This window comes from Lampris incognitus, chromosome 6 (genome assembly GCF_029633865.1).
Source record: "Lampris incognitus isolate fLamInc1 chromosome 6, fLamInc1.hap2, whole genome shotgun sequence".
In the NCBI taxonomy this organism is placed as follows: domain Eukaryota; kingdom Metazoa; phylum Chordata; class Actinopteri; order Lampriformes; family Lampridae; genus Lampris; species Lampris incognitus.
This window is the reverse complement of record NC_079216.1, coordinates 28,616,330-28,641,515: the sequence shown is the minus strand read 5'-3', so window position 1 is coordinate 28,641,515 and position 25,186 is coordinate 28,616,330. Positions and strand designations below refer to the sequence as shown.

Sequence of the window (25,186 nt, the reverse complement as noted above, 5' to 3'; positions counted from 1 at the left end):
CGAGCAAAGCTGCTGGCCCCCTAAAAAGTTCGGGTAGTTCCGCTGGTGGAAAAGTGGCTTTTGGGTAAGGGGCTAAGAGAGTTCTGATGAGTTTTGGTACAGAGGCAGATCACCAACATTAGCTTTGCTAGCGTTACTTAAACTTAGCTTACCTTTCTTTATGCTTTCTTTCTAAGTGCCGATAAAAGTTTGATGTGGTCCCAGCCATCTCAGTAAGCGTTGCATTGCAGAATTTACATATTGCTGTGTATTTCCTTTTGGATGCCGTTTTGCAGATGAACTCTTTGTGGTTTAGGTAGCCAAAATGTATAACAAAAGATTTTGCGGATATCTCCTCCCAGACAGCCACAGCTTGTTGTGGTCTTGACTGATCTTGAAATAAAAGCCCAAGTCCTCTTTGTCTGAGACCAACACAAAACTGAGTAAAAATGCAGTCGATTCCGAGATGAGACTCTCAAAAAATGGTCTTGAGATCGGTCTCGAAACCAAGACCGAGCTCAAGTACTACAACACTAGCAGATGGGTTGGTGTGACAGAGGAAGATGCAGATGACAGGAAGAGATGGAAATGTTTGATCCACGCTGGCAACCCCTAACAGGAGCAGCCAAAAGAAGAAGATTTGTTTATACTAAGACGGTCACAAATTACTATTTTCTTATCAAATTATTGATTACTCAAGTTAATTTGATAAGAAAAAAGTAGTGACGTGTTTCAAAGCCAACAATGTAACAAGATTCAGCCTTAATTTTCTTGACAAAAACTGCCCAAAAAAAAAGTCATCAGCAACATTTTTCCTTTAAAAAAAACCAAAGGGATTACCTAAAAGAATTTGGTAATACCTTTTGCAAGAACTTGCAAGGTGGGTACTTGCAGATGATTGGATAATGTTATAGCCAAAAATAACACAATGCTCATGCTATGAAGCCAGAAACAAAAGTTTGCATTTAATGTCCTTGCCACCACAGATAGTTTTGGGACAAAGAGGAGAAATTATATATGGACAAACATTGCATATGACCCCAAGGAAAACAAACTGCAATGAAAGCCATGTGGAATGGAAAAATCATTGCAAAAAACAAAACACAGCAATCATCAAAATGCAGAGCATTAACCCAGCTCTGCTTACGTTAGCATGAATTTCAGGATGGCACACCCGCAAATGCCTCTTCAGTTTAGTTGTTTTTTTCTACCAATTTTCATTTCACACTGCTTATACACTGCGTTTTGTTTTATGGCCTGGGATACACAGCGAGGTGGTTTATAATGTGATGTCTGTGTGAGGGACTATCACCTCTGTGTGGAACAACCCACAACCTCCCAATCACAAGTCCAGAGGTCTACCACATAACTGTACTGCTGGATACTTACGTCACTATTAATTCCATGAGAAAATTCCAGGGAATTTCAGTCGACTAAAACTGTTTGTTGATTAAAACTACTTTGTTGATTAAAACTACTTTAGTTTTTATCGACTAAAACTAAGCTAAAACTAACAATGACTTTATGCATACTCAATAATCCAAGTATTCAAATCCTTTTCGACCTATATTCAATTGAATACACTACAAAGACAAGACATTTAATGTTCAAACTGATAAACTTTATTGATTTGCAAATATTCACTCATTTTGAATTTGATGCCTGCAACATGTTCCAAAGAAGCTGGGACAGGGGCAACAAAAGACTGGGAAAGTTGAGAAATGCTCAAAAAACACCTGTTTGGAACATTCCGCAGGTGAACAGGTTAATTGGAAACAGGTGAGTGTCATGATTGGGTATAAAAGGAGCATCCCCGAAAGGCTCAGTCGTTCACAAGCAAGGATGGGGTGAGGTTCCCCACTTTGTGAACAACTGCGTGAGCAAATAGTCCCAACAGTTTAAGAACGTTTCTCAATGTACAATTGCAAGGAATTTAGGGATTTCATCATCTACAGTCCATAATATCATCAAAAGATTCAGAGAATCCAGAGAAATCTCTGTACATAAGCGGCAAGGCCGAAAACCAACATTGAATGCCCGTGACCTTCGATTCCTCAGGCAGCACTGCATTAAAAACCGACATCGATTACGCCTGCATCAGCAGAACCAGACGGATGTTCTGCGGTTGAGAGAACGTAGTTATGGAGGCCGATAGCTGACATTTGGGGCCAATATTCAGTTGCAGTAAATGTAAAAAAAAAAGTTGTGCCAGTCACGTGACGCGGAGTTTGAGAATGGCTGCTTGAAGACCGTCTCCGACCAGCGTGGCTTTTAAAATAAGTTTTAAATTATAGTTGAACGACACCATAGTTAACTTTTGCTGAGCTAAAACAAAGTTACAACCAAAGAAATGTCGGGAAAAGAAAAGAAACACCAAGGAAAGAACGCAACGTCAAAAAGAGCAGACTCTCCTGATCGACCTAGCAGCGACAAGCGTGGTGGGTTGGCTGACGTAACTGCTAACATCACAGACAACAAGCCTACTGCTAGCAACGTGGCCACTGATAAAGAATATATACACCCTCCTGACAAACATGTCCACTGGGCACAACAACAAGCTTGATGAAATCCAACGAACCATCACCTCCATGGAGTCCAAACTCACTGCCATTAATACACTCATGTCCGACGTCGAAGGTTGGCTAGGCTTCCTGGAGGATAGTGAAAAGGCCCTGAAAAAGGACCTGCCTGCCACCCGGGCCGAACTTGAGCAACTCCGGCTGCGGGTGGAGGATCTAGACTCCCGAGGCCACCACAACAACTTTGTGTTCGTAGGCTTTCCCAAGTCCTGTGAGGATAAAGGGGCTCTCTCATTTCTAACCGAGGTGATCCCGGATATCTTGGGTCTGGACTTTCCCAAAGGTTTGGAACTGGACAGAGCCCATCGCACACTAGCCCCACGGAGAACAGACGACCAACCACCAAGGGCCATTGTGGCTAGGTTCCTGCGCTTTCAGGACCGTGAGTGGATCATGCAAGCAAGCCGAAACAAGGGTAAACTGGAATGGAGAGGGCATCGCATCATGATCTTCCCTGACTACGCAAAGGCGGTGAATGACAAACGCAGACAATTCAAGCAATGCAAGGAGATGCTCCATGAACACCGAGTTGCATTTTCCCTGCGTTTTCCAGCAGTGTTGGTCATCAACCCTAAGGGTCAGGGAGGACAGCGACATGAGTTCGAGGACCCGAGAAAAGCCCTAGAGTACATCAAGACCCTGTGACTGACTTAACTTGAGCCCACACACTTGACCACTGATCCATATGGGCCATAGACTTCTGAACATCGTTCCTCACTGCCCATAGCCTACATGGCGCAGCCAGTAGGCTAAAATTAGAACATAACTGTTTTTCCCCTAAATCAAGCCTTGGGCAGGATTGCCAATCGCCCAAAGACGTAACGTACAGGTAACGTCCAAGCTCATTTGAAACGTCTGTTCTACTTTACAATGAGCTGGCCTGTGTTTACCTGACTAAGTCAGGGTTTATTTTATTAGTCTATACTTTAGTTTTCATTTCTTCACTTAGGCTAAAGCCGTATTAGGCTATTGTTTTCTGTTCTCCATTTGTTGGATGTGAATTTTGATTTTAGCTTTAAATGTTGTAAGGCAATCGTCTGACCACATGGGGGGGTGTATGAGTGCGTGTGAAGGAGTTGGTTACAGGCAGAGCATAATGTTAACTCGCCTGACAGCCTAATAGTTTTGTTATGTCAGTGCACTTTGCTCGAGGTTGAAAACAGGCTTTGCATACTTGCGTAGTGTTGGTAACATTAACATGTTTGCTCATGGTTAATTGTGTTAAATTAGGCTACCATTTTGCTCTTTAGTTCATGAGCGTTGACGTCGTTCAATCATCTGCAATAGTTGAAAGCCATGCCCGTTTGGTCTGAGAGCAGCGTATTTCTACGAGTTGCGGACCATTCTGTTTTGTTTTAGAGCTAAGCAGTGTTACTGCATGGCAGAGTTTACACAACTCACAGCTGTTCATGTGTTTGTTTCTTTGAATGCCCACGCTATGTGTTGTTCTTGTTTTTTGTGTGAGTCTACTAAGGCAGATAGGGGTATGAAAAAACATATTGCACACGCGCAGTATGCAGTCACATAAGGGAGTGTGCTACTTGAGCCTAAATGTTAAGGGTCTACATTCGCCGTTTAAGAGGAAAAAAGTTTTGTCTTATCTGAAATCTAAACACTGTGATGTAGGGTTTCTCCAGGAAACGCATTTACTAGATCAGGAGGCAAGAAAACTACGTACTGGGTGGATGGGATATGTGTCTGTAGCGTGTGGATCTAGCCGCAATAGGGGGGTGGCTATACTGATTAATAAGCATCTCCAATATAAATGCATTAAGGAGACCACAGATGATTCAGGGAGGATCTTAGTAGTTCTAGCTGAAATACAGGGCCACTCAGTTATTCTAGCTAATGCCTACGCGCCCAACATTGAAGACCCATCCTTTATTGGTAGGTTGGCGTGTAAATTGAGGGAGATGGGAGACCACCCAGTCATCATGGGGGGAGATTTTAATCAGGTGTGGGATCCTGTTTTGGATCGTCAGCCTTCAAGGCCCCAACCCCGTAGGTCAGTGAGTGTATTGAAGGATATGTGCAAGGATCTGGGCCTGGTAGATGTATGGCGCCTACATAATCCAACTTCCAGAGAATATACATACTACTCCCCACCTCATGGCACACTCTCTATGATTGATTACCTCTTTATCTCAGACTCCATTGTATCCTCTCCAATATCCTCTAGTATTGGTAGTATTCACATTTCAGACCACGCTCACGTAATGGTCAGCATTCCCCCCTTTAACAAGTTGAATAGGACTCCAAGATGGAGGATGAATTCAAGCCTTCTTCTGGATGCTGGCTTCAGAGAATCCTTAAAAGCCCAAATAAACCTCTATAAGGAAACTAATCTACTAACATCCCCATCAATGGGAACAGCATGGGAAGCCATGAAAGCCTTCCTAAGAGGACATGTCATTCAACATGCCTCTTTTAAGAAAAAACGGAATATGGCTAAACAAATTGAATTAGAAAAACAAATTGAGACAGCTGAGACCGCCTATATACAAAACATGACGCCTACTAATTTAACCTCACTTACACGTCTTAAATATCAATTTAACTCCATTCTCACTGAGAAAGCAGAGTTTGCCCTATTCAGAGCCAGGCAAAAACAATTTGAAGAGGGAGACAAAGCAGGGAGAATGCTGGCCAGATACATAAAGCAGAACGAGACAATGAGCGCCATAACAGTGATTGGAGATCAGGGGGGTACCCTATTATCAGACTCCTCAGATATCAATGCAGAGTTTAGACAATTTTACACCAGCCTGTATACCTCTGAATTGCAGGCGAACAGTGAGGAAATCCAAACCTTCCTTGGTAGTCTGAACTTCCCCACTCTGTCTGATGAGCAGCGTGAGTTATTAGACGGGCCCATCACTGTTGAGGAGATAGTAGAGGTCATTAGAAGCCTACCATCAGGTAAAGCCCCTGGCCTTGACGGCTTCACAGCTGAATTCTACAAGTGCTATGCACTGGAGTTAGCCCCCATGCTATTAGATATGTACACAGAGGCGTTTCAAAATGGCTCCCTTCCCCCCTCGCTGATGGAAGCAGTTATTACTGTAATTTTAAAAAATGGTAAAGATCCAGTAGATTGTAAAAGCTACAGCCCCATCTCATTGCTTGGCTATGATGAAAAGGTGCTATTGAAACTACTAGCCAACAGACTCAACAAAGTCATCACTACCCTGATCCACCCTGATCAGGTGGGCTTTATCCCCAAATGTAGCTATGCTGACAACATCAGACGCCTGATAAGACATTATGTGGGCCACTCGTGATGCGAACTCCCCCTCAGCGGCCATATCTCTGGATGCAGAAAAGGCGTTCGACAGGGTTGAGTGGCTTTACCTATTCCTCACCCTGGAGTCATTTGGTTTTAGGAATACATTCATCACCTGGTTACAACTCCTGTACACACATCCCAAAGCTGCTGTGCAAACTAATGGCCTGATCTCACCCTGGTTTGAGCTAGGTAGGGGGACCTGGCAGGGCGACGGCATCTCTCTGGGCCTATTTGCGCTTGCTCTGGAACCACTGGCGGCGGCCATTCGATTAGAACCAGCATTCCCAGGGATACAAATTGGTCAATCAATACACAAGCTGATGCTTTATGCGGATGACATCCTAGTTCTAGTCTCAGACCCTGAGCGCTCCCTTCCTGCACTGCTTACAATTATAGACAGATTCTCTCATTTATCAGGTTACAAAGTTAATTGGCAAAAATCAGAATCCCTCCCCTTAACCTCGTTACTGCCCCAAGACCTTGTTCCAGGGAGGTAAATTCTCCTGGCCCAGCAATGGCATTAAATACCTGGGTGTGACTTTCCCCCCTAAATTAGATGATCTAGCGAAGGTCAATATCGAACCTCTACTGAGTCAATTTAGTGCAGACATTGAAAGATGGACTCTTCTTTACTTGTCACTATGGAGAAAAGCTAATGTTTTGAAAATGACCTGTACACCGAAGTTCAATTACATTCTCCAAGCACTCCCAGTGAGAATCCCGCTTAAATATTTCAAACAATTTGACAAGCTACGTAGCAGATTCCTCTGGGATGGTAAATGCCCCCGACTTAATTTGAAAAAACTACAAAGGCCAGTGGACCAGGGTGGGCTGGGTATCCCAAACTTACTGTTATACTACCAAGCATTTGGTCTCAGGCATCTTGCCCACTGGACTTTACCTCCCGAGCGCGCCCCCCCGGCTTGGCATCGAAAGTACACTTTGTGATGCTCTCCCTCCCCTCCATCTTATAACCGCTGCACTGCCTACAGAAGCTATCCGATAGTTGTCAACACTCAGTGGATTTGGAAACAAATCTCAGTTAGACTCAAATTCAATCCCCACCTCAATTTTGCAGCCAGTATCTGGTTGAATCCCAAGTTGAAGATTGACAAAAAAACATTTATTTGGACACAATGGGCAGGAAAAGGAATATTGGTTATAGGAGATTTATATGATGAAAGTGGTACGATGAAATCATTCACGGCGCTTGTGCAACAGTATGGCCTCCCCCAACAGCAGTTCTGGAGATATCTTCAACTAAGACACCTCTTGTCTCAAACTTTTGGGTCTATCTCCACAAACCCGCCTAGTTCAGATGTACTGTCGGATATAGTTTAGGTGTTTGGCACAGGCCATGAAGCTTCAAAATATTACTTGTTGTTGACTAAACACTGATGGTTTGGGATCCAATTTAAAGTTAATCTGGGAGATCGAACTTAATCTTACCTTTACTAGTAAGGAGTGGGAAAACATTTTAAGGAATTATAGGAAAACATCACGGGAACTCAGGACAAGATTAGTACAGTTCAAAATAATTAACAGGGTATACTGGACCCCCTCAAGATTATACAGGGTGAAACTAAGAGACAGCCCTGACTGCTGGAGGTTTGGGGAGGGCCCGGGTACGCTTATCCACATGCTGTGGTCTTGCCGTGTTGCACAAGAATTCTGGACAGCTATATACGAGAATATCAAACTTATACTAACAACAGACATCCCATTTTCTCCAAGCCTCTTTGTTCTGGGAGACCCTACTCCTTTAAAAGCCCTTCCACGACCACGGGCAGAGTGAGTCCAGACAGCCCTGATGTTGGGTAGAAAGCTCATGGTAACAGAGTGGAGGTCGGCCACCCTACCTCACACTAATGTCTGGTTCTCCCATCTGGGAATTGTGGCAGCACACGAGCGACTCTCCTTTAGACTCATCAACCAGGTGGAGAAATACGAGGCCAAGTGGATGCACTATATTTCCTTCATTAAAGGCCCCGTGTAATCTGTGAAAACTTATCTCTTAACATCATCTATTTATAGACTACTCTCTATCTGCCAACTATGTTTTTATTTGGGGGTTTTTTCTCTCTCTCTGCTGTTCCTATTGTCTTGTATACTGTTAAGGCTCGTCTTATGATCACCCTTAATCCAAATGTGTCTGTCTCTTGATATTATCTAGTAGGCCCTGTTAAATTGCTCCTTCCATCTCTGTAATCCATGTGTGATGTCATGGCCTGTATTTGTTTTAAAGGAAAATAAAAACTACTGATCATAAAATTTGTTTTTTAAAACGACATCATTCTGTAGAGGATATTACCACGTGAGCTCAGGAACACTTCGGAAAACCATTGTCAGTTAACCCAGTTCATCGCTACATCTACAAGTGCAAGTTAAAACTCTACAATGCAAAGCAAAAGCCATATATCAACAACACCCAGAAATGCCGCCAGCTTCTCTGGGCCCGAGCTCATCTTGACTGAAGCAAACTGGAAAAGTGTGATGTGGTCTGACGAGTCCACATTTCAAATTGTTTTTGGAAATCGTGGACATCGTGTCCTCCGGGCTAAAGAGGAAAAGGATCATCCAGATTGTTATCAGTGCAAAGTTCAAAAGCCAGCATCTGTGATGGTATTGTGGTGTGTTGCATGGGTAGCTTGCACATCTGTGAAGGCACCATTAATGCTGAAGGTACATATAGGTTTTGGAGCAACATATGCTGCCATCCAGTTGAGCAACTGAAGTCGTACATCAAGCAAGAATGGGAAAGAATTCCACCTACAAAGCTTCAACAATTCGTGTCCTCAGTTCCCAAATGCTTATTGAGTGTTGTTAAAAGGAAAGGTGATGTAACACAGTGGTAAACATGCCCCTGTCCCAGCTTTTTTGGAACGTGCTACAGGCATCAAATTCAAAATGAGTGAATATTTGCAAAAAAAACAATAAAGTTTATCAATTTGAACATTAAATAGCTTGTTTTTGTAGTGTATTCAACTGAATATAGGTCGAAAAGGATTTACAAATCATTGTATTCTGTTTTTATTTACGTTTTACACAATTTCCCAACTTCACTGGAATTGGGGTTTGTAGAACAAAAGAGCGCACGAACAAGGGGAAAAAAATTGTGTAACTACTCAGTCATCTCAATTGAAAACAAATTGGCACAGTCAACTTCATTTGATGATATATTTAAGAAATGGGCAAGTGCAAAGGCAAGAAATGTCCCAATTTAGTTGGCAACTACAGAGTGGTGTCCATCCTATGGGTCCGGTATGAATGGTCGAACAAACATGTAAATTTACTGTAAAATATGTACATATGTACAGTACTTTTTAATGGTTGCTAAATACTAGTGCAGAGTGCAAATGTAACTTAATGATTAAAATAGTTAAACTGATCAATCAATCAATCAATCAAGTTGCATTTTATATAGTGCTTGTCTAACTGCAGCAACCACTTAAAGCACTTCACAATTCACACACACACACACACACACACACACACACACACACACTTGCTCTGTTCAAGCAAATAATTTTTGCCTTTTGTATCCCATGAACATAAGTAAGGCTGCTGGCCCCGATGCTGCTGACCAGCTCAGTGAGGTCTTTACTCAACTCTTTCAGATGTGTGTCAATTGTTGCCAGTTACCTTCAATCTGGAAAACTTCCACTATAATCCCTATTCTGAAAACAAAAAATTCCAGAGAACTAAATGAGTTCAGACCTGTTGCACTTACATCACTTGCAATGAAAAACTTTGAGACATTTTTAAAAGATGAGGTTGTCTCCGTAGTTGACGGCAAACTGGACCCCTTGCAGTTTGCTTATCAAACTGGCAAGGGTGTGGAGGATGCAAAACTCTTTATCCTTGACAAAGTATATAAGCACCTGGAGAAACCCAATTCTCATGTGAGACTTTTATTTGCTGATTTCTTTTCGGCTTTTAACGAGATGCAACCTCACACTTGGATCGAGCGGCTTGCTTCTTATTTTAATTTACCTGATCAGCTGTTAATATTGCTTTTAAACTTTTTAAAAGACAGAATCCAGCAGGTTTTAGTTAAGGGAGTTATGTCCAATGTCCTGGTCTCAAACATCGGCTCACCCCAGGGTTGCGTTCTTTACCCTCTACTTTTTATTTTGTATACAGACAGCTGCAGCTCTTCTAAAGAGGGGAGCTACTTGGTGAAATTCTGACGATACTGCAATTTTGTCTCTTCTTCAGGGCTCGGAGTTGGATCACAATTGTGACCTACCTGCCTTTGTTGCTTGTTGCGATAACTTCCTTGACCTTAATGTGTCAAAAACTAAGGAAATGATCATTGATTTTTGGAGAAACAGTGATAAACCCAAACCTAGCTCTATACATGGTGAGGATGTTCAAATTGTTGACACTTTTAAGTACTTGGGAACCGTGTTCGACTCCCAACTCAAGTTCAATGTGAACACATTCTATTGTCAAGTGTGGACAACAAAAAATTCACTTACTGTGGAAGTCCAAAGAAGTTGAATCAAGTGCAACTGGACTTGGTATATATCCGTGAAGAAGTTTCGCCTCTCATCCAAGAGGCTTCCTCAGTTCGTGCCTTTCTGACTAGACAAAGCTAATCTGACTGGCTGGTGATGAGACTCAGAATTTATCCTCCTCCACCATATTTTACTGTTGGTATGATGTTCCTTTTCTGAAATGTTGTGTTACTTTTACGCCAGATGTAATGGGACACACACCTTCCAAAAAGTTCAACTTTTGTCTCATCAGTCCACAGAGTATTATCCCAAAAGTCTTGGGGATCATCAAGATGTTTTCTGGCAAAACTGAGATGAGCCTTTATGTTCTTTTTGCTCAGCAGTGGTTTTCGTCTTGGAACTCTGCCATGCAGGCCATTTTTGCCCAGTCTCTTTCTTATGGTGGAATCATGAACACTGACCTTAACTAAGGCAAGTGAGGCCTGCAGTTCTTTGGATGTTGTTGTGGGGTCTTTTGTGACCTCTTGGATGAGTCGTCGCTGCGCTCTTGGGGTAAATTGGTCGGCCGGCCACTCCTGGGAAGGTTCACTGTTCCATGTTTTCACCATTTGTGGATAATGGCTCTCACTGTGGTTTGCTGGAGTCCCAAAGCTTTAGAAATGGCTTTATAACCTTTTCCAGACTGATAGATTTCAATTACTTTGTTTCTCACTTGTTCCTGAATTTCTTTGGATCGCAGCATGATATCTAGCTTTTGAGGATCTTTTGGTCTACTTCACTTTGTCAGGCAGGTCCTATTTAAGTGATTTCTTGATTGAGAAGAGGTGTGACAGTAATCAGGCCTGGGTATGGCTAGAGAAATTGAACTCAGCTTTCCAAAGATGTGATAAACCACACTTAATTTATGTTTTAACAGGGGGGGGGGCAATCACTTTTTCACAAAGGGCCATGTAGGTTTGGATTTTTCTTTTCCCTTAATAATAAAAACCTTCATTAAAAAACTGCATTTTGTGTTTACTTGCGTTATCTTTGTCTAATATTTAAATTTGTTTGATGATCTGAAACATTTAAGTGTGACAAACATGCAAAAAAATAAGAAATCAGGAAGGGGGCAAACACTTTTTCACACCACTGTATACCAAGTCCAGTTGCACTTGATTCAACTCCTTTGGATAACCATGACCTGGATGAATGAGAACATTCAGACTTACTGTGGAAGCTTAACTCCTTTATTGTCTGTAACACAATCTTATGTATTTTCTACCAGTTATTTATTGAAAGTCTTTCAACTTTTTCCTTTATGTGTTGGTTTAATGGGTTGACTGTGAAGGACAGGAATAGCCTAAACAGTATTGTTAAGGTCTGCTCCAAGATAATCTGAGTCCAGCAGAGAGACTTGTGCTCCCTCTGGGCGAAATGTGTGGCCCAGAAAGCAAAAGGAATTATTAGCTAATCTGACCGTGTCCTGTCCAATGAATTCACTGTAATGCCCTCAGGCCAGCGCTATAGAGCGCCCCCTAGGAAAACAAATCACTATTCTCAGCCCTTCATTCCTTCTGCTATCAGGCTGTTAAATGCTGAGAGCAGTCATTTTAAATAAAGGCTTTATCTTGTTTTAAACCACAAAAGTTGGTTTATACCTTGACTATTTTTCACATGGCTTGTGGGCCTGTACATTCACTGAATGTTGTATTGGAATGTAACGTGCAATGCATCTTAGGATCCTTCATTTATTTATTTTATTCTTTTAACTTGTGTGAATTTTTATCCTTCTGCAGGGCCACACGAGGGTAACAGTGTGCATTGTTTGCCCATGTACTGATGTGTCTATTGTCTCTGACATACTGCTGATTGCCGCTCGTCTGTGAGCTTGTGTATGGTCTGGGTAGATTGTAGAACTGAATTGCCCTTCTGGGATAAATAAAGTTGTCTGAATCTGAATGCCGTTCTGACAAGAATGAAATTTGATGATGAGGGGGGCAATGCTGATGTTGCATAACCCGCCAAAAAAAAAAATCATCAAAGAAGGTTGCATCAGTTCATCTGGACACAACATTTATTGACAGATTCGTTTCATCACTCAACTAAGGGACATCTTCAGTCTAAACTGACTGCAGGTATCCCCCTACTCCTTATAAACAATCGAGTTGCATAATGACCGACACCATCGACCAGTTGCAAATATGGATGTGACCATTAACTAGTTTCAATGACCAAGTGTACTATTCACGGACGATTTGGGAATGTTTGCAATAAGATAGTGAGAATGCAGATGAGTTGTGATTGAAGATGAATAGCACACATGACCACTGAAACTCTAGTTAATGGTCACGCCCATATTTGCATATGATTGTTTCGGTCATTATGCAACTTTATTGCTTATAAGGGAGTGGTGATACCTGCAGTCAGTTTAGACTGAAGATGTCACTTAGCTGAGTGATGAAACTTATCTGTCAATAAACGTACCCAGATGAACTGATTCAACCTTCTTTGATTTTCTCACGTGGATTATTGAGCAAGCATCAAGACTCAAAGAATTGGTAGTTATCTGTTAATAAACGTATCATGATGAACTGATTCAACCTTCTTTGATTACCTGTATTATTGACCATGCATCAAAACTCAAACAATGGGTAGTTGCAGCCCTTAACACTCAGTAATGACACTTCAAATCAAACTTTGATAGGAATTAAATGGTTTTATCAGCACATACTTAACCATTTGAAACGCCACGTTCATTTTTCCACATTTAAAAACATAATTTTAGCGTAACTATCTGAAATCCTATGCTTAAAAACAAATTGAAAGAAAAAAAACGAAGAGTTCGCCCTGAGAAATAAGAAAAATTGAGAGATCAATCAAGGAAACCTTGTAAATTTCAGACCAATCGTATCAAGAAAATGCTACTACTAATAACATTGATGACTCTAAACGTTCAAAAACCATAGACTTCAGATCATTTATCATCACTGATGAACCTAATAAAGATGTCATTTCTAAACAGTGTGTGATGACCCCTCCGCTCCACTAGGGGCGCCTGTGGTTTTGTGTTTTTTCTTTTGTCTTGCAGGAGCTTGGTCAGGGGCGGAGGCTCGTAATTTCTGCTCATGAGCCGAGTATGGAGTACCATGTTTATTTCGTTGTTCTTTATCTTTTTTTTTTTATATATATAAATGTGCTTGGGCAAAATTGCAAACTCGTCTGGTCTCCCATCTTTGTCGCAGCCTAGTTGGGCAGGGGACCATGCGTCCGGTACAGGCAAAAGTGACTGCAATTGAGCAGTATCCAGTGCCAGCAACCAAGAAGGAACTCCAGCATTTTCTGTGTCTTGTGGGTTACTACTGCAGTTTTTGTAAAAACTTTTCAACTGTGGTAGCTCCTTTGACAGATTTACTTAAAAGCAAGGCAAAGTTCATTTGGTCAGTTTCGTGTCAACAAGCCTTTGACAATGTTAAATTTGTTTTTTGTTCACCCCTATTCTTGCAGCTCCATGCATGGACAGGCCCTTCAGGCTGCATGTGGATGCAAGTGATGTAGGAACAGATGTCCTGTTTCAGTGTGATGGCAGTGGTGTGGAACGCAAAGAAATTTAACTCTTTTCAGTTAAATTAATCTGTTATCGAGAAGGAGACGCTTGCACTTATTTGGGCACTACAACATTTTGAAGTCTATGTTGATTCTGGTTCTGTCCCTCTGATGGTCTACACAGACCATAACCCAATAATCTTTTTGCATTCTCTACGCTGCCCAAACCGTAGGTTGATGCGATTGATTTTGTTTTTGCAGCCTTATTGTCTGTATATCCGCCACATTAAAGGCTCTGAAAATATTGTGGCAGATGCTTTGTCAAGAGCACTCTGCTCTTAAGTTGTACTGTACTGTTTAATGTGTAACCTCTCTGGCCTTCTATCTCTCTTTGTCACTCTTAAATGCTTCTCCAGGTGCCAGGGTTGCAGGGTGTAGTTGGTCGGCTGGGGGAGACTCTTTAAGAACCGGTCTATACAGAAAATGTATATGGTTAAGGGCAGTAAAGTCATAAAGTTGTGCCTATTCACTATTTTGATTTTTGAAGTAGCTGTGGTCTGTCGGCTTCCCGGTGGGAATCTTGTTTTTATGGGGGGGGGGGTGATGACCCCTCCGCTCCACTAGCGGCACCTGTGGTTCTGTGTTTTTCTTTGTCTTGCAGGATCTTGGTTAGGGGCGGAGGCTCGTCATTTTTGCTCATGAGCTGAGTACAGACTACCATGTTTATTTCGTTGTTCTTCATCCTTCTTTTTTTTTTTAAAATAAATGTGCTTGGGCAAAATTGCAAACTCATCTGGTCTTCGATCTTTGTCGCAGCCAGGCTGTGACAAGTGCTTTGCCTTAAAAATCATTACAATGTCTGATAGGTTTCCCTGTGCGCACTCCCACTTTCATTCAATAACTGGGTGGTTGTCAAAGCCAAGAAGACGCCCAAACCAGCCAATCGAAGAGAGGAGGACAACAGCTGCCTAAGCATAAATCAGTGCCGAACAGTTGAGATGCATATTTTCCAAACACCGTGTCATCTCAGTTGCTTTCAAACCCCACAACACGCTGAGACAGACGTTGGTCCAAGGATTCGGTCCCCCAGCACAAACGGAGCAATAAAGTGTACTCTGTTAAGCGCCAGGAGGATTGCCGTAACTTATACATTGGGGAAACCGAACAGATGCTGGCCAAGAAGATGGCACAACACAAAAGAGCTAATGCGTCAGGCCAGACTGCAGTTGACACCAATCTACAGGCCAGTGGCCACTCTTTCAAGGATGAGAATGTGCACATCCTTGATAGGGAGGAACACTGGTTTGAACATGAAGTCAAAGAGGCCATATATGTGAAGAGGGAAAGACCTTCCCTGAAACGAGGGGGGCTGGGGGTACATCTGTCCACATCTTACAATGCTTTGATTGCAACTATTCCCCAATCCTATGTGAATAGTACACATTTGCCATTGAAACTCTAGTTAATGCTCATGACAATTTGCATATGAAACCAATCGTTGTTTTCAGTCATTATGCCACTGTATTGTTTATAAAGGTGGAGACATCTGCAGTCAGTTAAGACAGAAGAGGTCACTTAGATGAGTGATGAAACGTTTCTCTCAATAAAAGTTGTGTCCAGATGAATTGATTCAACTTTGGGAAATTTCAGTAAAATTTCTTAAAAATCAGGATTTTAGTAGTCAATTATACAGACTGTGATGCTACAGTGTCAGATTGTTGAGACTTTTTTATATTAAGGAGGGACAGCCATTGTAATTAAGCAGAAAGTTCAATCACATTGCATTATTGTCGAATTGCATAATGTTGAAGGTGTCTGGCTGGGAGAGCTGGCATTGGATCGGCTGAGGGAGCCTGGTCTGCTGTGTCCTGTGGGCCCATGAACCACAGCCTTGCTTGGAGCAGCGCCCGAAGAAGCACCTAGAGCAGTCTGACAGGATACGAAGCTGGGCAGGCTAAGCTAACTGCTAGCCCATGCAGACCAGCAGTTCCGACAGTCATCCTGGCTGGCGTTCATTATCCCGACAGTGAAATTTTTGGACTCGGTTGTACTGAATGGACTTTGTTGTTAACTGTTGGGGGTTTTTGTTTAGTTTTTGTTTTGTTTGTTTGGTTTTTTTTTTGGTTTTTTTTTCGTTTTTTTGCTTTGTTTTCTGTTTTTGGTGGTGTTTTTGGAAATTTGGATATGTTTTTATCTTTTGTGTTACACTGCTGTGGGCTGGGTGAAACGAAATCTCGTTTCTTTTGTGTACTCAAGTACATGATACAAATGACAATAAATTGTTATTTATTCTTATGACCATATAATCACATGCCATGGCCACAGGGTACTAATAAAAAAAAGCTATATAAAGATTTCTTAAAATTCAGGACTTTTGTAGTCAGTTATACAGAATGTGACACCACAATGTCAGATAACGGACTTTTTTCTTATTAAGGCGAACCACTGCAGAAAGTGCACACTGCTTATGTCCATATTAACACATGCCATGTTCAGACTCATAAAAGAAATGCTACAGTAAAACACTGTATAACTCAGAATTTTGATTGTCAGTCATAAAGCATGAGACACCACAGTATCAGATTGTTCAGACTTTTTGATATTTAGGAACAAGAACCATGATAAGTAAGCAGAAAGTGCAATCACTTTATTTAATCATTTAATTACAATCTAACATGCCATGTTTTGTTATTCTGAGATTTTTTGTAATATTGATTTTCCACATTCTGAAATGCATTCCATACAATGCAATCTGGACAGTCACTGTTTATTTCATTTTTTCTTTTGATCGAAGACGGTTACAGTATTCCTTATGGAGTAGTCTTGAAAAAGTACTAGACAGAGCTCCCTATACGCGACATAACGTCACTTTTAATGTGAAACGGAAATTCGAATAAGAAGCTGTTGAAAAAGAATCCAAGTTCAGCCTCGTGATTATGGGATATACAAACAAACCTGACAATACAAACTGCCTAAGCTGCATACAGGGTTTTCCCTGTATACGAACAGCAACACAAAAAAACGATAGCTTGCCCAAGACATGTGGCTGCTACATTTTCTTTTTAAACACAGAGTGATGTTTGCAGCGATTCAATCGCAAGGCCCACCTTCACCGACAAATGTGATATAAAACTATGTTGGGCTTTACCGAATGAATACATAAACTAGTTAATTTTGTCTCACCTTTCCAGTGCATCCTTGCGATCATCCGTCCTTTCCTCTCTCGAAGGGTATGGGGCTGCTCTCCGGAAAGGTCGAAGTGCTTGGGCGCTATGAAACAAGAGGTACCAGTGTTAAACAATTACTATAAATCTGGGCGCAAACGTACTAATGGAAAGTACTTTCCGATCGGTTGTTTATATGATTGTTTGGCTGTGCTGCTAGCGTGAACTAGCACACTTAGCGGGTTAGGCCCACTTGCTCGGAGAAACCATTTATTTAACGCCACAAACCTTCCATTTGGGTTGGACGGTGGCCGCCTTCCGCTTCCAGACGATTTAACCCAAGAAGTCATTATATTTATATCTTGCTTCACCCCAATAACTGCAGACGTTTATTCACCAAAAACAGAGAAAGACGCTAGCGTGCTTAAATTTGTTCTACTATGAGCAGCGATGTACGGCTTAGTAAGCTACATTGTAATTGGTCAGATCAACTACAACCCGACCCTATTCCGCCCTCTGGTTGGTGAGGCCAAGGCCAATAGCTCTGCGTTAACGGGCAGGGCGGGGGAGTGTGTGCGTGTTTGTTTAAAATCAGCATACGTGCAAGTATACAATGTGCTGACATACTTCTCTACATCTTGCGTGGCCTCGTGGGGTGCAGGCGGTATTTGAGGGCAGACTGACATGTTGATTTGGTGTATTACCAATTGTCCATACCTTTTTTCTTCTCTTTTTTATATGTTTTTATGTATGTACAAGTATTTTGTACTTTATCTTTGCTTATTTAAGTCACTAATTTATTATTATTGTTATTATTATTGCTGTTGTTGTGGTTGTTTTTTATGTTAGCTATTAGGGGGAGACAATGTTTATCGGTGTCTTCCCCTTTTTATATATTTTTTTTCTTCGTATTGTGTGTTTTTGTTGAGGTGCAAGGGTTGGGCGGGGTGGAAGGGCCGATGGGGAAAAGAAAATGTGAAAAATTGTGACATGTAATCCCAGGTATTGTGTTTATTATTTACTTGTTTTTCACCAATAAAAAATATATTAAAAACAATCAGCGTCCCTCTTTGATGGTCACATAGGCCTAACAAACAAATCCTATTATAATGTTTTACGGGTATTTATTTGCACTATTTATCACATTAACAGCCATGGGCAGCGCCAGGAATTTTTCACTGCAGTGGCTTAGCAGTTCATTGGGGTTTGGCGATCGTTTCTATTTTCATATCGCCCAGTCGTGGCTACCCGAGAGGAGCTCCAAAGGCCTGGGGCGGGGGCGGGGGCGGGGGCGGGGGCGGGGGCGGGGAGGTAGAGATGGCAAACTGGTTCGTAGTAGCAGTATATTTTATACTCTATTTAGCATTTTTAAAATTATCATTGAGGTTAGAATTTAACGATTTTGAATAATCATCTTGTCTGTGGCTAAGCGTCTGACAGAGCTTTGAAATAATCGAAACTTTTAATGAAATTTATTGAAAATTTTTCTGGCACAGGATACAAATCCTCTATACCAGACTCAACAAATCAAAACAAACAACCATACAAAAAGAACCACCATATAGTTATTAAAATCACAATAAGCTCACAAATAATCACAAATACAATAGTCTAACAAATACATTAGTCTCACAAATAATCACAGTCACACAATACTCACAATAACCACAACTCAGCTTTATAATTGTATAAAAAGTCCTTTGTTGGCTTTTAGCTTTCTGCAAGCAATACAGTTAAAGTTACGTGAATAAACATTTGTAAAAGATTTGAACATTGTATTTAAAAGTATTTAAACATCAAAAATCTATTAGATAGATAGATTCCGTTTATTTCGAACGTTAGACAATAAAATGAAAATGTATAATAAAAGAAAACAAAATCAGAACAAGCAAGCGATGTCATCATCAAACATTTGTTTCAAATCTCGGCAGTTCGAAAAGGATTAGGCAGAAGTTAAAAAAAACGTTTCTAGTCCTACCCCTTCTTCTATTTTAATATTTCAACAGTGATTTAAATGAAAACTCAATCATCTACCAGCAGTGACCATGGTGTCTAGTAAATCAAACAAAGATAATTCATTCAACAAAACAAGATCAAAGCAATCAAAGCAAGTGCAGAGCAAACATTAAAACAACTCAAGAACAACTCAAACAAGATGTCACAGCTCCATCCCATATCTGTTCGAAATATTAGTTTTAAAGAGTCTTTTAAATTTGATTATTCATTCTCATGTTTTCATTTCATCACTGCAATTGTTCCATATCTTGACTCTTTTGGTTTGGTTTGTTTAAATGTACATGTTCCTCTCAGGTCATAATTACTTCCCCTCAACTGGAACAACCCCTGGATACTGTTGGGTACTTTATGATTTAATACTTTGTACATGATTTGAGCAGTTTTAAAGTCCACCAGATCTTTGAATTTTAGTGTTTTTAGTTTGATAAAGAGTTGGTTTGTTGGTTCTCTGTAATTGGCTTTGTTTACTATCCTTATTGTTGTGGTTACACCGCCCCGAGCTGCCTCCCCGGCACGTTCAAGCCACTCCCCCAGCTCGGACGTGCCGGAAACATCCGAGCGCTCGGCTCGCGCTCTGAGGAGACGAGCGCTGCACTGCACCAGGTGTTTGCCATCATCCATCAGGCACACCTGTGGCAATCAGGCAGCCTTCTACAAGAAGCCCCCCAGAACACCACTCCGTGCTTCGACGTACTGAACCCTGCGGTAAAGTTCTGACAAGCCCTCCAGCGTTCCTTGCATTCTGTTTATTCCCCAGTGTCTTATCTTCGTGTCTCTGTTTCCTCCCAAGACTCTCCCTCCGCGATTTCCACGGCTCCCCGCGTCTCCCTCGTCCCCAGCGACCTTCACGTTTCTCCCCGGACCTCTCCTGCGATCTCCCCCCTTGTCCCTCTATCTGGACCCCTCCTTTCGGACTCGACTTCCCGGATCTCGGACCTGGACTTTCTCGGACAACCCCCCTTGGATCACGGACTGGACTTTCTCGCCAGGTGCACGCACATTTTTTCAACACCTCCTGGTCATTTACATACCGCACCACACATTGGCTAAAAACACTCACACGTAGTTATTCACGCAAACCACGGGACACCACACATAGTTTACTCACACATCCCACTAACAGAACGCCTTTTTTCACCATACATTTCCCTCCCACAATAAAACCTCCCTTTGGAAGTTATCTCGTGTCTGTCTGTCTTGGGTTTCGCCACACGGGTCAGGTTCTGGTGCGCGAGCATAACAGAACGTCGAAGCCATTATGGACCCAGGCAAACCCAAGGAGCGGACGGTCCCTGTGACGCCCCAGAGCTCCGTCCCCCTAGAGGCAGTAGTAAGAAGTCACAGTTGCCAACTTGCCTCTCTCTGCTCAGAGCTTACTACTGCCTTCACCCGTGTCACCGGAGAGATCAGCGATCTTCAGTCCGGCTCCCAGGCCGCGACGAGCGCGTTAGATACCCTCACCGCGCAGATCGCTGCACTCTCCACAGCGGTCTCCAGGATGAGCGACCACCCTGCCCTGGCCTCGGTCTCTGCCCCCAGCTCGGCCTCCGGTTTCCCCGTTCCTGGTCCCGACGTTCCCCCTCCGAGTCAACCCCCACTGGACCCCCGGTGCGAGCCTAACCTCCCCTGCCCCAAGGCCTTCGGTGGGGAGTTCGAGCTGTGCAGGGGTTTCCTTGGTCAGTGTGAGCTCCTGTTCAAACACCAGCCAGCTAGGTATAGGACAGGAGAGACCAAGGTAGCCCTTGTCATGTCCCTCCTCACCGGCAAAGCCCTCAGCTGGGCCATAGCGGCGGTAGGCCATACCGAGCAGCTCGCCTCGGACTATGGTGCCTTCCGCCGCGAGTTCAATCTGGTGTTCGACCACCCAGCTGACGGGCAGGACGCTGCCGGCCGCCTCCATTCCATCCAACAGGGAGCCAGGTCGGTGGCAGATTATTCCCTGGAGGTAAGGATACTCGCGGCAGACAGTGGGTGGGATGACACTGCGCTCAAGAGCGCGTACAGGAGGGGGCTGAGCGAGCCCATCAAAGATCTTATCGTTCGGGACCGCCCTGCCTCCTTCAACGAGCTCGTCACCCTCGCCCTCCAGATGGACGAACGGCTGCGGGAGCGGCGCCAGGAACGCGCCCCGCGCGCTGGCCCCTCCCATAGACCAACCCCCGTCCGTCCTACCGGTGCCTTCCCTGGGTCAGCGTCCCGTGGGCTCTCTCCACCCTCACACTCCCCCTCGCAACCCTGGGTGGCTTCTGGATCCAGGCCGGAGGAGGAGCCCATGCAGTTGGGTCGGTCACGGCTCCACCTGGAAGTTAGGGAGCAGAGGATGCATGGCCACCTCTGCCTCTACTGCGGGAGGTCGGGCCACTATATCGAGGCCTGCCCGACTCGCCCAAAAAGACCCGGCTCACTAGTGAGGGGTGTCCAAGTGAGCCTGACGACCCTGCCCCAGCCCAAGAAGGAGCACAACCACCTTTTTCCGGTCACTCTCACCTGGGGTAACCGCTCACTGTCTGTTGGTACACTCCTGGATTCGGGGGCGGACGAGTGTTTGATGGACACCTCGCTGGCCCGGCAGGCCGGCATTCCACTCGTCCCCCTAGACACACCCCTCACAGCCCAAGCCCTAGATGGACGTTCACTTGGTAAAATCACACACAGCACTGCTTCCCTCACCCTCACTCTTTCGGGTAATCACGTGGAAGCTATCCGTTTCTTGGTTTTGCGCGCCCCTGGTGTTAGGAAGACCGTGGTTGGAACGGCACGATCCCTACATCTCTTGGTCTACTGGGCGGATTTTGGGTTGGAGCGTTGCGTGTCATGCCAACTGCCTTCGCTCCGCCCACTCCCCGTCCAGCGGCCTCAGACCCGTGCCTCCTCCCACGGATCTCACTGGTGTTCCTTCCATTTATCACGATTTAGCCCCTGTATTTAGCAAAGAGAGTGCACTTTCCCTCACCGTCCCTATGATTGTGCCATAGATCTCTTTCCCGGGGCCGCCCTTCCCACCGGTCGGTTGTATAACCTCTCCGTCCCAGAGAAGGAGGCTATGCGCAATTATATCAGAGTCCCTGGCCTCAGGAATCATAAGGCCCTCGTCTTCCCCGGTGGCGGCGGGCTTCTTTTTTGTGGCAAAGAATGAGGGCAGCCTGAGGCCTTGCATAGATAATCGAATGTTAAATAATATCACGGTGAAAAATAAATACACACTCCCCCTTATGAGTTCCACGTTCGAGCCACTCACTCACGCCACGGTGTTCACGAAGCTGGACCTGCGCAGCGCGTACCACCTGGTGCGCATCCGGGAAGGGGATGAATGGAAGACGGCCTTCAACACCCACCTAGGGCATTTCGAGTACCTCGTTATGCCCTTCGGCCTCACCAACGCCCCGGCCGTCTTCCAGGCATTGGTCAACGACGTGCTCCGGGACATGCTGAACACGTTCGCGGTGGTGTACCTGGATGACATACTCGTGTTCTCCAGGACTGAGGAGGAACACCACCAGCATGTCCGCCTGGTCCTCCAACGGCTGCTGGAGAACAGGCTCTTCGTGAAAGCCGAGAAGTGCGTGTTCCACTCCGCCTCCGTGGAGTTCCTTGGCCACATCGTGGAGAAGGGGCTCGTCCGCACTGACCCCAGGAAGACCCGAGCGGTGGAGGAGTGGGCGCGGCCCACCAACAGGACGCAACTCCAGCGCTTCCTGGGGTTTGCAAACTTCTACCGGCGCTTCATCAGGGGGTTCAGCCGTGTGGCCGCCCCCCTCACTGCACTCACCTCCAACCTCCGCCCCTTCTCCTGGACCTCGGAGGCGGAAGCCGCCTTCTTGGCCCTGAAGAGGCTGTTCACAACGGCTCCGGTGCTCGCCCACCCGGACCCGTGCAGACAGTTCATCGTGGAGGTGGACGCATCGGAGCCGTCCTCTCCCAGCGGTCGGAGGAGGACCAGAAGATCCACCCGTGCGCCTTCTCCCGGCGTTTCAGTCCTGCGGAGAAGAATTATGACATCGGCAACAGGGAGTTGCTGGCCGTCCACGCCGCCCTAGAGGAGTGGAGACACTGGCTGGAGGGAGCAGGGCAGCCGTTCATCGTATGGTCCGATCACAAAAACCTGACCTACGTACGGACGGCTAAGAGACTCAACCCCAGGCAGGCGCGCTGGGCTCTCTTCTTCAGCCGGTTCGACTTCACCCTCACCTACCGCCCGGGCACCAAGAACGTCAGGGCAGACGCCCTCTCCCGTCTGTTTCCCGAGGGGTCCCCTGACGCCCCAGACACCATCCTTCCCCCGGCCCGGGTGGTGGGTGCCGTCACCTGGGCCATCGAATCAGTGGTGAGAAGGGCCCAGCGCGCCCATCCCGACCCAGGCAATGGACCCCGGAACCGGCTATTTGTGCCTCCCTCTGTCCGGCCCCAGGTGCTGGAGTGGGGCCACTCCAGCCATCTTGCCTGCCACCCCGGTGTCTACCGAACGGCGGCCTTCATCCGCAGGGGTTTCTGGTGGCCCACCATGGAGGCAGACACCAGAGAGTTCGTGGCAGCCTGCACCACCTGCGCCCGCAGCAAGGCTCTCCATCGCCCTCCAGCAGGTCTCCTGCGCCCCCTTCCTGTCCCCGGCCGACCTTGGTCCCACATTGCCTTGGACTTCGTAACTGGCCTCCCCGTGTCCCAAGGCAATGACACCATTCTGACCATTGTCGACCGGTTTTCCAAGGCCGTCCATTTTGTTGCCCTCACCAAACTCCCCTCTGCAGCCGAGACGGCGGACCTTCTCGTCTCCCACGTCGTCCGACCTCATGGGATTCCCCTGGACATTGTCTCTGACCGTGGTCCCCAGTTCACTTCGAAGGTATGGCAGGCCTTCTGTAAGGGGATTGGGGCCACGGTCAGCCTCTCCTCCGGGTATCACCCCCAGACCAATGGGCAGGCAGAGCGGGCCAATCAAGCCCTGGAGGCGGCTTTGCGTTGCGTTACCACCAGCAACCCCGCCTCCTGGAGCAAGTACCTGCCCTGGGTGGAGTACTCGCTCAACTCCATGGAGAGTTGGGCTACCGGTTTGTCCCCTCGAGTGTTCCCTGGGCTATCAACCCCCTCTGTTCCCCCATCAGGAGTTGGAGGTGGCGGTCCCGTCCACGAGGGCCCATCTCCGCCGATGTCGGCGCGTTTGGAAGACCGCCCGGGCCGCTATGTTGCGAGCTACAGAGCGGGCCCGGCGCAGCGCCAACCGGCGGAGAGTGCCGGCTCCAGCTTATCGACCTGGCCAGAGGGTATGGCTCCTGGCCCGGGACCTGCCCCTCCCTACCCTCAACCGGAAGCTGGCTCCCCGCTACGTCGGTCCCTACACCATCGACCGCATCGTCAACCCTTCGGCGGTGCGTCTCCATCTCCCTACCTCACTCAAGATCCATCCCGTCTTCCATGTCTCGCGCCTCAAACCGGTAGCCACCAGCCCCCTGTCTCCCCCTGTCCAAGCTCCTCCACCCCCCAGGGTCCTCGACGGTGGTGACATGGTCTGGGATGTCGACCAGCTGCTCGCCGTACGCCGCCGGGGGCGTGGGTACCAATACCTGGTGGACTGGGTTGGCTATGGGCCCGAGGACCGCAGCTGGGTTCCCCGGTCCTACCTGGCCGACCCCGCACTCCTGGAGGAGTTCTATCGGGCCCACCCCAACGCCATCGGACGGTCGCCCGGTGTCTCCCGTAGGAGGGGGGGTCCTGTTGTGGTTACACCGCCCCGAGCTGCCTCCCCGGCACGTTCAAGCCACTCCCCCAGCTCGGACGTGCCGGAAACATCCGAGCGCTCGGCTCGCGCTCTGAGGAGACGAGCGCTGCACTGCACCAGGTGTTTGCCATCATCCATCAGGCACACCTGTGGCAATCAGGCAGCCTTCTACAAGAAGCCCCCCAGAACACCACTCCGTGCTTCGACGTACTGAACCCTGCGGTAAAGTTCTGACAAGCCCTCCAGCGTTCCTTGCATTCTGTTTATTCCCCAGTGTCTTATCTTCGTGTCTCTGTTTCCTCCCAAGACTCTCCCTCCGCGATTTCCACGGCTCCCTCGTCCCCAGCGACCTTCACGTTTCTCCCCGGACCTCTCCTGCGATCTCCCCCCTTGTCCCTCTATCTGGACCCCTCCTTTCGGACTCGACTTCCCGGATCTCGGACCTGGACTTTCTCGGACAACCC

The 25,186-nt window shown here is 45.7% G+C and overlaps 1 protein-coding gene across 1 annotated transcript in view; it reads right to left on the bottom strand.

Moving 5' to 3' along the window:
• Window positions 1-17,437, bottom strand: part of si:ch211-216l23.2 (uncharacterized protein LOC565061 homolog) — an 80,428-nt gene extending 62,991 nt beyond the window's left edge. The window contains exons 1-2 of the mRNA XM_056282734.1: window positions 17,282-17,437; window positions 17,013-17,099 (exon numbers count right to left, since the gene is read on the bottom strand). Of these exons, the coding sequence (XP_056138709.1) occupies window positions 17,013-17,099; window positions 17,282-17,343 (149 nt within the window). The 5' untranslated portion in view covers window positions 17,344-17,437. The remainder of the gene's footprint in view (window positions 1-17,012; window positions 17,100-17,281) is intronic.
• Window positions 17,438-25,186: the final 7,749 nt, after the last annotated feature.